The sequence below is a fragment of the Pelophylax lessonae genome (assembly GCF_965119305.1).
Source record: "Pelophylax lessonae genome assembly, chromosome: 4".
NCBI lineage: Eukaryota > Metazoa > Chordata > Amphibia > Anura > Ranidae > Pelophylax > Pelophylax lessonae.
Window position 1 is genome coordinate 301,533,285 of NC_138771.1, and position 14,187 is coordinate 301,547,471.

Sequence of the window (14,187 nt, forward strand, 5' to 3'; positions counted from 1 at the left end):
GAAGATACAGTGCCTTGAAAAATATTCATACCCCTTGAAATTTTCCACATTTTGTCATGTTACATTAAAAATGTAAATGTATTTTATTGGGATTTTATGTCATAGACCAATACAAAGTGGCACATAATTGCAAAGTGGAAGGAAAATGATAAATGTTTTTCAAAATTTTTTTTACAAATAAATATCTGAAAAGTGTGGCATGCATTTGTATTCAGCCCCCTTTACTCTGATACCCCTAACTAGAATCTAGTGGAACCAATTGCCTTCAGAAGTCACCTAATTATTAAATAGAGTCTACCTGTGTGTAATTTAATCTCAGTCAGGGCCGGCCTTAGGTGTTCAGGCGCCCCGTGCGAGCTAATCCTGTGGCGCCCCCCCCCACCGCGTGTGTGACCCCCCCCCTGCACATTTTCTTGCACTTTTTTGCACTTTATTTGACTTTTTTTTTTATGATCGCTAATAATTTAGCCCCCCTTACATTAGAAGAGACCCCTCACAGAGCCCCTCTTACATCAAATACCCATTTACATTAGAGATCCCCACAGAGCCCCCCACTTACATCAAAGACCCCTTACATTAGAGACCCCCACAGAGCCCCCCTTACATCAGAGACTCCCCCCACAGAGCCCCCCTTACATCAGAGACCCCCCACACAGAGCCCCCCTTACATCAGAGACCCCCACACAGAGCTACCCTTACATCAGAGGCCCCCACACACAGAGCCCCCTTACATCAGAGACCCCCACACTGAACCTCCAGGCCACGGTCGCCGCTTACCTCCCGCTGTGTGGCCTGATCATCTGCGAGCTGTGATGGCCGCACGGTGCCCCTGTTGCCCATGGCGCCCTGTGCGGCCGCACAGCTCGCACACCCCAAAGGCCGGCCCTGATCTCAGTATAAATACAGCTGTTCTGTGAAGCCCTCAGAGGTTTGTTAGAGAACCTTAGTGAACAAACGGCATCATGAAGGCCAAGGAGCACACCAGACAAGTCAGGGATAAAGTTGTGGAGAAGTTTTAGGCTCCATGCACACTGGGCTTAAAAAAAAAATCTCTAGTTCCCTTGGCAGAAAATAACGCTCATATAGAGCATTTTTTGGACAAAGTTTAGTTGAGTTTAGGAGAGTTTTGAATTTTTTACTGCCAGTAAGCTCCAATCAGGAACGCAAATCAGAAGTTTTTTTTTTTCCTGTCTCTAAACATTGAGCTCAAGATATGCCTGTAATTGTCCTAATGTGCATGGACACATAGGATAACATTGAGCTGCTTTTTCAGGCAGAACACAAAACTCCTGTAGAAGCAGTGGTTTTTAAGCCAGTGTGCATGGAGCCTAAAGCAGGGTTAGGTTATAAAAAAATATCCCAAGATTTTAACATCTCACGGAGCACTGTTCAATCCATCATCCAAAAATGGAAAGAGTATGGCACAACTGCAAACCTGCCAAGACATGGCTGTCCAATTAAGGCCGGGCAAGGAGAGTATTAATCAGAGAAGCTGCCAAGAGGCCCATGGTAACTCTGGAGAAACTGCAGAGATCCACAGCTCAGGTGGGAGAATCTGTCCACAGAACAACTATTAGTCGTGCACAGGGCAGCCATCAGAAATTGTGGGGCCCCTTACACAGTTTTAGGCCTGGCCCCCCCTGCCCCCCCCCTGGCCTGACCACCAACATTCAGCAGGACCTGCCCATGGGCCATCCCACCAAATCCACCCACTAGCCATAACAGTGAGTCCTTCAGTGCACACTTTTATTTTAACACTTACAGTGTAATATATGAAAATGAAAATTCTATTCCAAGTCATCAGTGCTATCAAGATTTAACAGTAAGGAATTATATTTTGTCCAAAAATATCCAAATTCAGCAGCTGTACACACTCAGCCCCCCCTCACATGTGTACGCACTCAGCCCCCCTCAGACATTTACGCTCTCAGCCCCCCTCAGACATTTACGCTCTCAGCCCCCCTCAGACATTTACGCTCTCAGCCCCCCTCACATGTGTACGCACTCAGCCCCCCTCAGACATTTACGCTCTCAGCCCCCCTCAGACATTTACGCTCTCAGCCCCCCTCACATGTGTACGCACTCAGCCCCCCTCAGACATTTACGCTCTCAGCCCCCCTCAGACATTTACGCTCTCAGCCCCCCTCACATGTGTACGCACTCAGCCCCCCTCACATGTGTACGCACTCAGCCCTCCCTCACATGTGTACGCTCTCAGCCCCCCCTCACACGTTTACGCTCTCAGCCCCCCTCACACATTTACGCTCTAAGCCCCCCTCACACGTTTACACTCTCAGCCCCCCTCACACGTTTACACTCTCAGCCCCCTCACACGTTTACACTCTCAGCCCCCTCACACGTTTACGCTCTCAGCCCCCTCACACGTTTATGCTCTCAGCCCCCCTCACACGTTTACACTCTCAGCCCCCTCACACGTTTACGCTCTCAGCCCCCTCACACGTTTACGCTCTCAGCCCCCCTCACATGTGTACGCACTCACCTCCCCTCACAAGTGTATGCACTCAGCCCCCCCTCACACGTGTACGCACTCAGCCCCCCTCACACGTTTATGCTCTCAGCCCCCCTCACATGTGTATGCACTCATATGTGTATATATTTCACACACACACACATGTACAGACACGTACACACACACAGTCACATGTACACACACATGTACACTCACAGATATATACACACACAGACATGTACGCACACGCACACACAGTCACGTGTACACACACATGTACACTCAAAGATATATACACACACAGACAACATGTACACACACACATGTACACTCACAGATACAGATATATACACACAGACATGTAAGCACACGCACACATAGTCACATGCACACACACATGTACACTCACAGACATGTACACACACACACAGACATGTAAGCACACGCACACACAGTCACATGCACACACACATGTACACTCGCAGACATGTACACACACACACAGACATGTACGCACAGTCACGTGTACACACACATGTACACTCACAGATATATACACACACAGACATGTACACTCAGATATATACATGCACACAGACATGTAAGCACACGCACACACAGTCACATGTACACACATATGTACACTCACAGATATGTACACACACACACAGACATGTACGCACAGTCACGTGTACACACACATGTACACTCACAGACATGTACACACACACAGACATGTACGCACAGTCACGTGTACACACACACGTACACTCACAGATACAGATATATACACACACACACAGACATGTAAGCACACACAGTCACATGCACACACACATGTACACTCACAGACATGTACACACACACACACAGACATGTACCCACAGTCACGTGTACACACACACACACGTACACTCACAGATACAGATATATACACACACACACACAGACATGTAAGCACACACAGTCACATGCACACACACATGTACACTCACAGACATGTACACACACACACACAGACATGTACGCACAGTCACGTGTACACACACATGTACACTCACAGATATATACACACACAGACATGTACACTCAGATATATACACGCACACAGACATGTAAGCACACGCACACACAGTCACATGTACACACACATGTACACTCACAGACATGTACACACACACACACAGACATGTACGCACAGTCACGTGTACACACACATGTACACTCACAGATATATATACACACTGACATGTACACGCACAGATATATACACACACAGATATATACACACACAGATATATACACACACAGACATGTACACTCACAGATATATACACACACAGACATGTACACTCACAGATATATACACACACACAGATATATACACACACAGACATGTACACTCACAGATATATACACAGACATGTACACTCACAGATATATACACTCACAGATATATACACACACAGACATGTACACTCACAGATATATACACACACACAGACATGTACACTCACAGATATATACACACACAGACATGTACACTCACAGATATATACACTCACAGACATGTACACTCACAGACTGAGACACCCACCCACCCCCATGTACACACACACACACACACATGTACACACACACACACAGTCACAGATATGTGTACACACACAGGTACATACAGAGACACACATGTACATACAGAGACACACATGTACATACAGATACACACATGTACATACAGAGACACACATGTACACAACCACCCCCTTTTCAGTTGTACATAGCCCTTACTTGTAAGGTGGTCTTCCCATCCCCCGCTCTTGTTTCCCCCATGTGTCTGTGACACAGAGAGGAGCTGCAGTCCAGGATACTGACAAGGAGTACAAATGCAGGAAGTAGCCAGAGGTGGCAGCAAAGAGCCCGATGTGAGCTCTCAGCTCAATGACACAGACGCAGCAGCTTCCGACTCACACTCAAAGCCAGGGCAGTCATGGAGCACCGCTGCATCCACCCCCCTCTTTTCCCATCCTCGCAGGGCCTGTCCAGAGGCTCGGGCCCCTTACAAACAGTATTATCTCATATCATCCCCCCCCCGTGGTGGGGGGAGGGGGGGTCGGGTGCGGGTGGCGGTCCTGTAAAGTTCGGAAAATTTTTTTTAAAGTGTAAGGGAAGCAGTCCCCGCCGGGCCCCTCTATAGGTTTGGGCCCCTTACATCAGTACTGCCTGTACCCCCCTGATGGCGGCCCTGGTCGTGCACTTCACAAATCTGGCCTTTATGGAAGAGTGGCAAGAAGAAAGCCATTTATGAAAGAAAGCCATAAGAAGTCCCATTTGCATTTTGCGAGAAGCCATGTGGGGGACACAGCAAACATGTGGAAGAAGGTGCTCTAAGTCAGATGAGACCAAGGGTGTAGGAACCCACACAAATCTGGGGGGAACAGCATTTTTACTCGCCAGGTATATGCTTTTTCAGTAAACTGCGAGAGAGAGAGTGTGTGTGTGTGCAATACAATTAATTCATCGAATTTGTTTATTATATCCCACATAACCCACATAGCATTAATAAAAATTAACCCACATAGCATTAATAAAAATTAACCCACCTGGCATTAATAAAAATTAACCCCCAAATTAATCCCATGGCATTAAAAAAAATTAGTGCTGGTGCTGCTGCTTGGCTTGCTGGCTGGGCTGGCATATGCTTGCTGCCAGTGCCTTGCCTTGCGCTGCCGCCGGAACCTCCTCACTGTCCGGTCCCGGTCCCCAACACACAGTGGACAGACTGCTAGGTAGTCAGTCAGTACTGTCCATGTGACGCCACTCCCGCATGCGCTTTAGGTCTGGCCGCCTAGGCTGGGTGCTTGGTGCGCGCCGCGCACTCTCCCTATGCTGGTGAGACGTCTTGCATGATGCCACTCCGCTGTGCACGCCCCCCTCCACCCGCCTGCCAGCCTGTGTTTGTAGGACAGAACAGGACCCCCCAGGGCAAGACAGGACCCCCCAAAGACAGGAAAGGACCCCTCAGGATAAGACAGGACCCCCCAAAGGAACAGGACCCCCAAGGACAGGACAGGACCCCCCAAGGAACAGGAAAGGACCCCCCAAGGAACAGGAAAGGACCCCCAATGATTGCAGAGTGCCAGCCACAGCATTGCCCCTAATGATTGCAGAGTGCCAGCCACAGCATTGCCCCCAATGATTGCAGAGTGGAAGCCACACATTGCCCCCAATGATTGCAGAGTGCCAGCCACACATTGCCCCCAATGATTGCAGAGTGCCAGCCACACATTGCCCCCAATTGCAGAGTGCCAGCCACACATTGCCCCCCAATGATTGCAGAGTGCCAGCCACACATTGCCCCCAATGATTGCAGAGTGCCAGCCACACATTGCCCCCAATGATTGCAGAGTGCCAGAACACAGCATTGCCCCCAATGATTGCAGAGTGCCAGCCACACATTGCCCCCAATTGCAGAGTGCCAGCCACACATTGCCCCCAATGATTGCAGAGTGCCAGCCACACATTGCCCCCAATGATTGCAGAGTTCCAGCCACACATTGCCCCCAATGATTGCAGAGTGCCAGCCACACATTGCCCCCAATGATTGCAGAGTGCCAGCCACACATTGCCCCCAATGATTGCAGAGTTCCAGCCACACATTGCCCCCAATGATTGCAGAGTGCCAGCCACAGCATTGCCCCCAATGATTGCAGAGTGCCAGCCACAGCATTGCCCCCAATCATTGCAGAGTGCCAACCACAGCATTGCCCCCAATGATTGCAGAGTTCCAGCCACACATTGCCCCCAATGATTGCAGAGTGCCAGCCACACATTGCCCCCAATGATTGCAGAGTTCCAGCCACACATTGCCCCAATGATTGCAGAGTGCCAGCCACACATTGCCCCCAATGATTGCAGCGTGCCAGCCACACATTGCCCCCAATGATTGCAGAGTGCCAGAACACAGCATTGCCCCCAATGATTGCAGAGTGCCAGAACACAGCATTGCCCCCAATGATTGCAGAGTGCCAGCCACACATTGCCCCCAATGATTGCAGAGTGCCAGCCACACATTGCCCCCAATGATTGCAGAGTGCCAGCCACACATTGCCCTCAATGATTGCAGAGTGCCAGCCACACATTGCCCCCAATGATTGCAGAGTGCCAGCCACACATTGCCACCAATGATTGCAGAGTGCCAGAACACAGCATTGCCCCCAATGATTGCAGAGTGCCAGCCACACATTGCCCCCAATTGCAGAGTGCCAGCCACACATTGCCCCCAATGATTGCAGAGTGCCAGCCACACATTGCCCCCAATGATTGCAGAGTGCCAGCCACACATTGCCCCCAATGATTGCAGAGTGCCAGCCACACATTGCCCCCAATGATTGCAGAGTGCCAGAACACAGCATTGCCCCCAATGATTGCAGAGTGCCAGCCACACATTGCCCCCAATTGCAGAGTGCCAGCCACACATTGCCCCCAATGATTGCAGAGTGCCAGCCACACATTATCCCCAATGATTGCAGAGTGCCAGCCACACATTGCCCCCAATTGCAGAGTGCCAGCGATCCCCCCGCACTTACCTCTCTCGCAGCTTCTCTTCAGTCCCCGGCTCCATGCGTCTCCGAGTCTTCAGTCCTCCCGCGGTGCCTCCTCCTCGTCCAATGGCACGGTGTTTGCCTTTCAGCCAATCAGGAAGCGGGAGGACCTGCTCCCTGATTGGCCGGGAGGAGGTTCCGTGTGACAATAGCGAATTCTCATTCGCTATTGTCACAGAATGGGCGGGTCGGGCGCACTGCTGCTCCCTGGCCGCCACGTCTGCGGCTGCGCGGTCCGAGCGCGGTACATTCAATTGTACTGCGCTCGGACGCGCCACGGCTAAACTGGGGGGGATTTCAGCATACCCGTCCCCCCCGCATTATTTCCTGGGGGGGATGTGTCCCCCCCGTCCCCCCCGGTTCCTACGCCCATGGATGAGACCAAAATTCAACTTTTTGGCCTAAAAGCAAAATGCATTGTGTGGCGGAAAACTAACACTGCACAACACCCTGAACACACCTTCTTCACCATGAAACATGGTGGTGGCAGCATCATGTTGTGGGGATGCTTTTCTTCAGCAGTGACAGGAAAGCTGGTCAGAGTTGATGGGAAAATGGATGGAGCCAAACACAGGGCAATCTTGGAAGGAAACCCGTTAGAGTCTGCAAAAGGCTTGAGACTTGGACGGAGGTTCACCTTCCAGCAGGGTAACGACCCTAAACATACAGCCAGAGCTAATTGAGAATCTGTGGCAAGACTTGAAAATTGCTGTTCACAGATGCTCTGCATCCAATCTGACAGAGCTTGAGCTATTTTGTAAAGAAGAATGGGGAAAAATGTCCCTCTCTAGAAATGCAAAGCTGGTAGAGACATACCCAAAAAGACTTGCAGCTGTAATCACAGTGAAAGGTGGTTCTACAAAGTATTGACTCACACTTTTCAGATATTAATTTGTAAAAATAAATTTGAAAACCATTTATCATTTTCATTCCACTTCACAATTATGTGCCACTTTGTGTTGATCTATCACATAAAATCCCAATAAAATACATTTAAATTTTTGGTTGTAACATGACAAAATGTGGAAAATGTCAAGGGGTATGAATACAAAGGTCCCCAGGCCTCCCCTGTGTGAGAGCTACGCTCTTTTAAACAGATCTCAAATGTTTGACTGCAGCACTCCAAAGATGAAGCATGATTTCACATTTCAATTTTCAGTGTCATCTATAGTGATATTGCGGTCCAAGTGCCAATAAAATATATTCCTAAGACTCTACTGCCATCTTGTGGTTAAATTGTGGCATTACACCTATCCATATCATAGGTTGCCAGGTTATCAACTCACACACATACATAATGAGAAACTATAGTAAGCTAATTGTGTATAATAAAAGAATTTAAGGCTAATGTTTTACAAATCTTGTTTCTAAGTATAAAGTATACTTAGAAACAAGATTTGTATGTGTGCATAGGACAGTAATTTTTGATGCACTATACAGCTTACGATTCCTAGGTAATACTAATGACCTACCTCTCTACTCAGTGCAGGTCTCACCTGTTTATAAAAAAACAGTCTCTTATCTGCAATCAGTAGACAATGATGCTAGTCCTATTTTCTGACATTCAGATATCCAATAAGGGGGGCATTTACAAGTAAACGTCATGTAAAAAATTGTTTCCCGTAATAATTATTTAAAATTTGTACACACCAAGAATACATTATAGTTTCCCGTTAACTTGTGTGTATTGAAAAAGTAAAGTAAACATTTATGCCTCATGCACAATAGACTTTATAGATCAGCCTTTCTCAATCTTTTCAACACAGAGGAACCCCTGAAATAACTTTCCGGTTTTAGTGAACCTCTGCTGAAAATTATTATATCTACAGCACATGATACATTAGTGTGACAGTCAGTGGGAAGAATGCTCCTTACATTGTGGTCATTGGGAAGAATTACCCCCTTACAGACAGCTAAAAAGATCAATGGTGTCATTGGGAACTTATCTGAGGCAGAAACTGCTCATTGCTCAAGGAACTCCTAGCAAACTCCAGAGGAACCCTAAGGTTCCATGGAACCCTGGTTGAGAAACCTGCTATAGATGCTGCTCATAGGGTCGCCTGACTTTTTTTTCTGCCTCTAAATGCCCCTGCATGTTAGCCTGTGTGTCCATGCACAGAGGAGTTTAGAGGCAGGGGCATTTACAGGCGAAAAAAAACCCTCCCACTGCCAGCACGTCCAGGAGCAGCGGCCTTGATGCGTGTAAACGTCTGTTAACGCGTCTAGCGGCATGTTAACATTAGGCGCATACTTGAGTGTTAAAGTAGAACTACGTATAGGTAAAACATTCCATTTTGGATAGAGCAAAAGGAGGGTTATAACTCCGATCAGATTTTTTTTTCGCCATCTGTGTAGCATTGCAGAGATTTCCCTTCACTTCCAGTCCCATAGCCAAACAGGAAGTGAGAGGAAATCTCCTTGGGGACCCCCAGGCCGCCAGAACTAGTGTACTCATTGGAAGATTTCCCCTCTAGTACTTTTATGGGGACAACCCAAAATTTGGGTCATTTCTTTTACTTTCACTTTCAATGATAATGGTAAACAGGACGAATAGACAGGGTGAATCTCCTTAACGGGGGCACAGAACGCAATAAAAACTGGCAGCTGTTCTAATCCCTCTCCACTCTATCCAAATAAAAAAAAAAAGTTTTGCCTTTCATTATAACTTAATTCATTTCAATGGCCAGAATAAATTATTATTCTGGCCAATGAAATTAATTAATGCCCAAGCGTTCCTAATGCCCAAGCGCTCCTAAACGTGCCTAAATCTTCTTACAAAACACTGCAGCTGGGAGGCAAGGCGCCTAGGAGAGATAGCAAACCCAACCAGTGTGCATGAGGTCTTAACAGAGAAAACTTGGAGGTCTTAACAGAGAAAACTGTGAAATGGATTTTAAAGGGTAAAGGTGTGCCTTGGTCATACCAGATCGGCAGTCAGGACCATACGCGTCATCATCTGCGCATTTCTCACAGTTTGTTCCACCAAATTTTTCCTAGACAAAGTTGAAAAAAGATGCACAATCCTTACTATTGTATAACTGTATATTCATGTATATGTACCTACATAAAATGCCAATGGATATTAGACAATTATTTATATGCTATTGAAAAAAAAGACATAAGCATGACCACTTGGTGTCTAATATGAGAAAAGAATGGACTCAATGCCTGCTGGAGAGGTAAGTATTCAGTGATTTCTATACCAGGATGCAGCTGCCTAACAGTTTTTAGAGAAGAAACAGGTTTTCTTTTGCCCCACAGTCTTTCTTGCATCTGATTCCAGTCGTGATGACCAAAGCTGATCTTCTTCCTAGTCTTTGACCAGTCTTGCTGCTACCACCCCTCTTGCGAATGTTATCACTCTACACTGTAATCAGTGCAGAAGCAGTATCTACATTCAGGGCTGCTGTTAGAAAACACTGGGCCCTATACAGCCAACCTGACAGCCCCCCCAAATAAACACAGTTTACTATGCTTCAGCTATGAATGAATACAGTGAGTGATCAGTACCAATCACTCATTGTGTTTGTTCATGTAAGGAAAACTCTGGTAAGTGTGACATTTTTTGGACCTTTCCCCCATCCTCAATCCTGAAGAAGCCTATTGTGTCCTTGCAGCTGCTGGTGGGAAGAAATGGAGGGGCGCTGACAGCACTGCGAGGGTGGGGTGAGCAGAGGGGCACACAGGGGGGCCTGGGCAGCAGGGATAAATGTATGGTGCACAGGGAGAGTGATCGTTATGGGGGGCAATTACTGGAATCTGTCCCCTGTATGACTCTCTCTGCAGCAGCTAAAAGCCAGTGGAAAGGAGAGGAGAAGAAGCCAGCTTTCAGCTGCTGCAGAGAGAACTATACAGGGGATCAGTTCCTGTAATTGCCCCCCACCCGCTGTTGATCACCCTCCCTGCCCACGTCTGATTCAACCAGCTGCCTGGGCCCCTCTGCTGGCCTGGGCCCTGTACAGGAGGACTGGTGGTACCCCGTTATCTATGGCTCTGTCTACAATATTGTGGTAGGATGTGGCTGTTGGTAGGAATGCTTGCTCACATTACAGCATTGGAGAGTAAAAAAACAGACTGTGGACTGTTGTAGGGTAGATATTAGTGTGCAGTTGATCATTTACCTACAGTTTTAGGAAATTGACTTCTTCCACTTGAAAGAGGTTGTAAACTATTACATATACCCAGTGACGTGACTAGCCTCAGGTGATACACAGAGATTAAACAAATCCTCCTACATAGGTTGTACCTGTTTATCTGCAGCTCTCTCCTCTACAGCTGTTCAACGTCCAGAATTTAGACAAATTTTCTCAGCTCCAGCAGGCAAAGGGGCAGGGATTTATTGGCACACATTGCACAGCATAGAGCAGGGAGCTAAGTGCAATCTGAGACCTGAGTGGAAGGGATTGACACCCCCCTCCCCTTACACAGTCTCATAGGGAAACTTGCGCAGCTGAGGCTGTTAATAAACATCTGTGTGCATGGGCATGGGATTGTCTGTTGTCCACACAGACTGCCGGAAGTTACTTATGCATGTAGCAGAGAAATAAAGGGGCAGACAGAAACCATTCTAGATGCTTTAGATAGTGGCAAGCACATTCTATAGAAGGATGTGTTTTGTTCATGTGTTATTTAAAAGGTTTACAACCACTATAATAATGAATGGGCCTTTTGTAGCCCATTTGTTACAGGCATTACATTATTTAATAAACATATGTGGCAAAAAACATTTTCCTTCAATAATAAAATAAAAATAGTGTTTTTAGTTATTATTGTAATGAAGTGAAAGTTACATGGTAATAGTGGCAGTAAGGATATTACACAACACTTACTTGGCAAATACAGGTCCCATTGCCGTCCATCCCATCGGAGCATATACCTCTGTTGTTACAAGGGGATGATGCCCCACCAGGGCACTCTGTAAAATGACAATTAGTAATATCATTACTTGGTTACTAGTTTAGGAAGATTGCACTGCTTATTATAGTACACATATTTTGGATAATGCTGAAGCCCTTATATAGGGTAATGGATGCTTGTTGGGCAGAAAAATGCCCAATCCCATTCGGCTAGCACAGTGACTACGTGGTTAGCACTGCCAGCTGCCAGCACTAGGGTCATTGAGTTTGAATCCCAACCATGCCACTATCTGCCTGGAGTTTGCATGTTCTCCCTGTGCCTGCCTGGGTTTCCTCCAGGTACTCCGGTTTCCTCCCACATTCCAAAGACATGCTGGTAGGTTAATTGGATCCTGTCTAAATTGGCTGTAATATACAGTATGTATGAATGTGAGTTAGATTGTAAGCTCCTTGAGGGCAGGGACTGATGTGAATGTATAATATACTGTATGTAAAGTGCTGCGTAAATTGATGGCACTATATACTGTAATAAATAAAATGTATTAATACAGTATGTGTTATTTATTAAATCCTATATGCAACCAAATTGTTAGTGGGGAAGGAAACTTTACACAAGCCCTGCTATGCGTGGCTGCCATTGTTGAATGCCTAAACATACCAGTTGCCTGCTTTTTGGATAGACTGGGGAAGAATTACTTTTCTGTTATATAGTTCTGCTCTGACAGGGGGAAAGGTATGGATTCTGTGTCCCTGCAAAGCAGAGACTCAAATCCATTTCTTCCCCTAGCAAAAGCAGCACACATAGTAAACACAAACACTGGCTAGACACACAGTTAACCCTTTGATTGCCCTAGATGTTTAACCCCTTCCCAGCCAGTGTCATTAGTTCAGTGACAGTACACATTTTTAGCACTGATCACTGTATTAGTGTCACTGGTTCCTGAAAAGTGTCAAAAGTGTCAGTTAGTGTCCAATTGTCTGCTGCAATATGTATGTGTCGCTATAAGTTGCTGATCAACGCCATAACTAGTATAAAAAAATAAAAAATAAATAAAAACTCCAGTATATATCCCTAGTTTGTAGACGCAATAACATTTGCGTAAACCAATCAATATATGTGTGTTGGGATTTTTAATTTTTTTACCAAAAGCATGTAGCAGAATACATATTGGCCTAAATTAATGAAGAAATTAGATTTTTAATTTTTTTTATTGGATAGGTTTTAAAGAAGAAAGTATTGTTTTTTTCCCCCCAAAATTGTCGGTCTTTTTTGTTTATAGCACAAAAAAAATAAAACGCAGAGGTGATCAAAAATCACCAAAAGAAAGCTCTATTTTTGGGGGAAAGATTATCAACATTTTATTTGGGCACAGCGTTGCATGACACCACTATTGTCAGTTAAATTAACGCAGAGCCGTATCACAATAAGTGGCCTGGTAATAAAGGGGGGTAAATCTCCCAGAGTTCAAGTGGTTAAAGTTCTATCCCTTATCTGTGATCCCATTGGAAAGCTTTCCAAACAAAGGGTAATAACAAGCTGGGAGAAGCTTTAATCCTTTGTGATTTTTATCCAAAATTAAATCAAACTTTCAAGAGATTTGAATATATATTTCAATGTAACCAGAGTCAGTACTTGAATTTCACTTAGAATCCGCCTCTTGTATTTCCCTGCACTGTAGAACTCAGCCTGTAAAAGGGAGGGGCAATGCTATGAGCCAATCAGATGTGCTGCATGAAATGAGCTGAGTGAGCAGAGGCATGAGCTCATCAGTCTGCTGCTGCTCGTTGACATGGGGGGGGGGGTCACGTCCCCCAAAAGTGAAGGACTACAAGTCCCAGCATGAACCCTTGAGATCTATGGATGTGTACTCCTCCCACCCCTTCGAGAGTGTCATCTGTCCTCTGCTGCCAGCTCATCTGCCGTGCAATGTAAAGCCAGCAGTGGAACAAGGTAAAACAGGTCTTGGCCGGCCAGGACAAGTACTGTAAGTGATTAGGTTGGCTGTGTCAGTTTCATTCCGGGACACTGTATTGTATTGTCCTGGAATGTAGGTGCCCAGGATCAGACCTGCAAAATGCGGGACTGTCCTGGTCAATCTGGGACACATGGTCACCCTACCTGAATCGCACCTGAACCGCTGAACACAAACGCACTGGACTCCAGACTGCAACCCACCGGACATGTGTGAACCCAGCCTAGTGCATTTTTATATTTCCATAACTCCTTATATTTGCCCACTGCTTGCATCAGAACTGA

General features: G+C 46.3%; 1 protein-coding gene across 1 annotated transcript in view; it reads right to left on the bottom strand.

Annotated features, from left to right (window-relative positions):
• Nucleotides 1-14,187, bottom strand: part of STAB2 (stabilin 2) — a 218,552-nt gene that overhangs the window by 169,208 nt on the left and 35,157 nt on the right. The window contains exons 4-5 of the mRNA XM_082254467.1: nt 11,904-11,989; nt 9,998-10,067 (exon numbers count right to left, since the gene is read on the bottom strand). Coding sequence (XP_082110593.1) covers nt 9,998-10,067; nt 11,904-11,989 — 156 coding nt within the window. The remainder of the gene's footprint in view (nt 1-9,997; nt 10,068-11,903; nt 11,990-14,187) is intronic.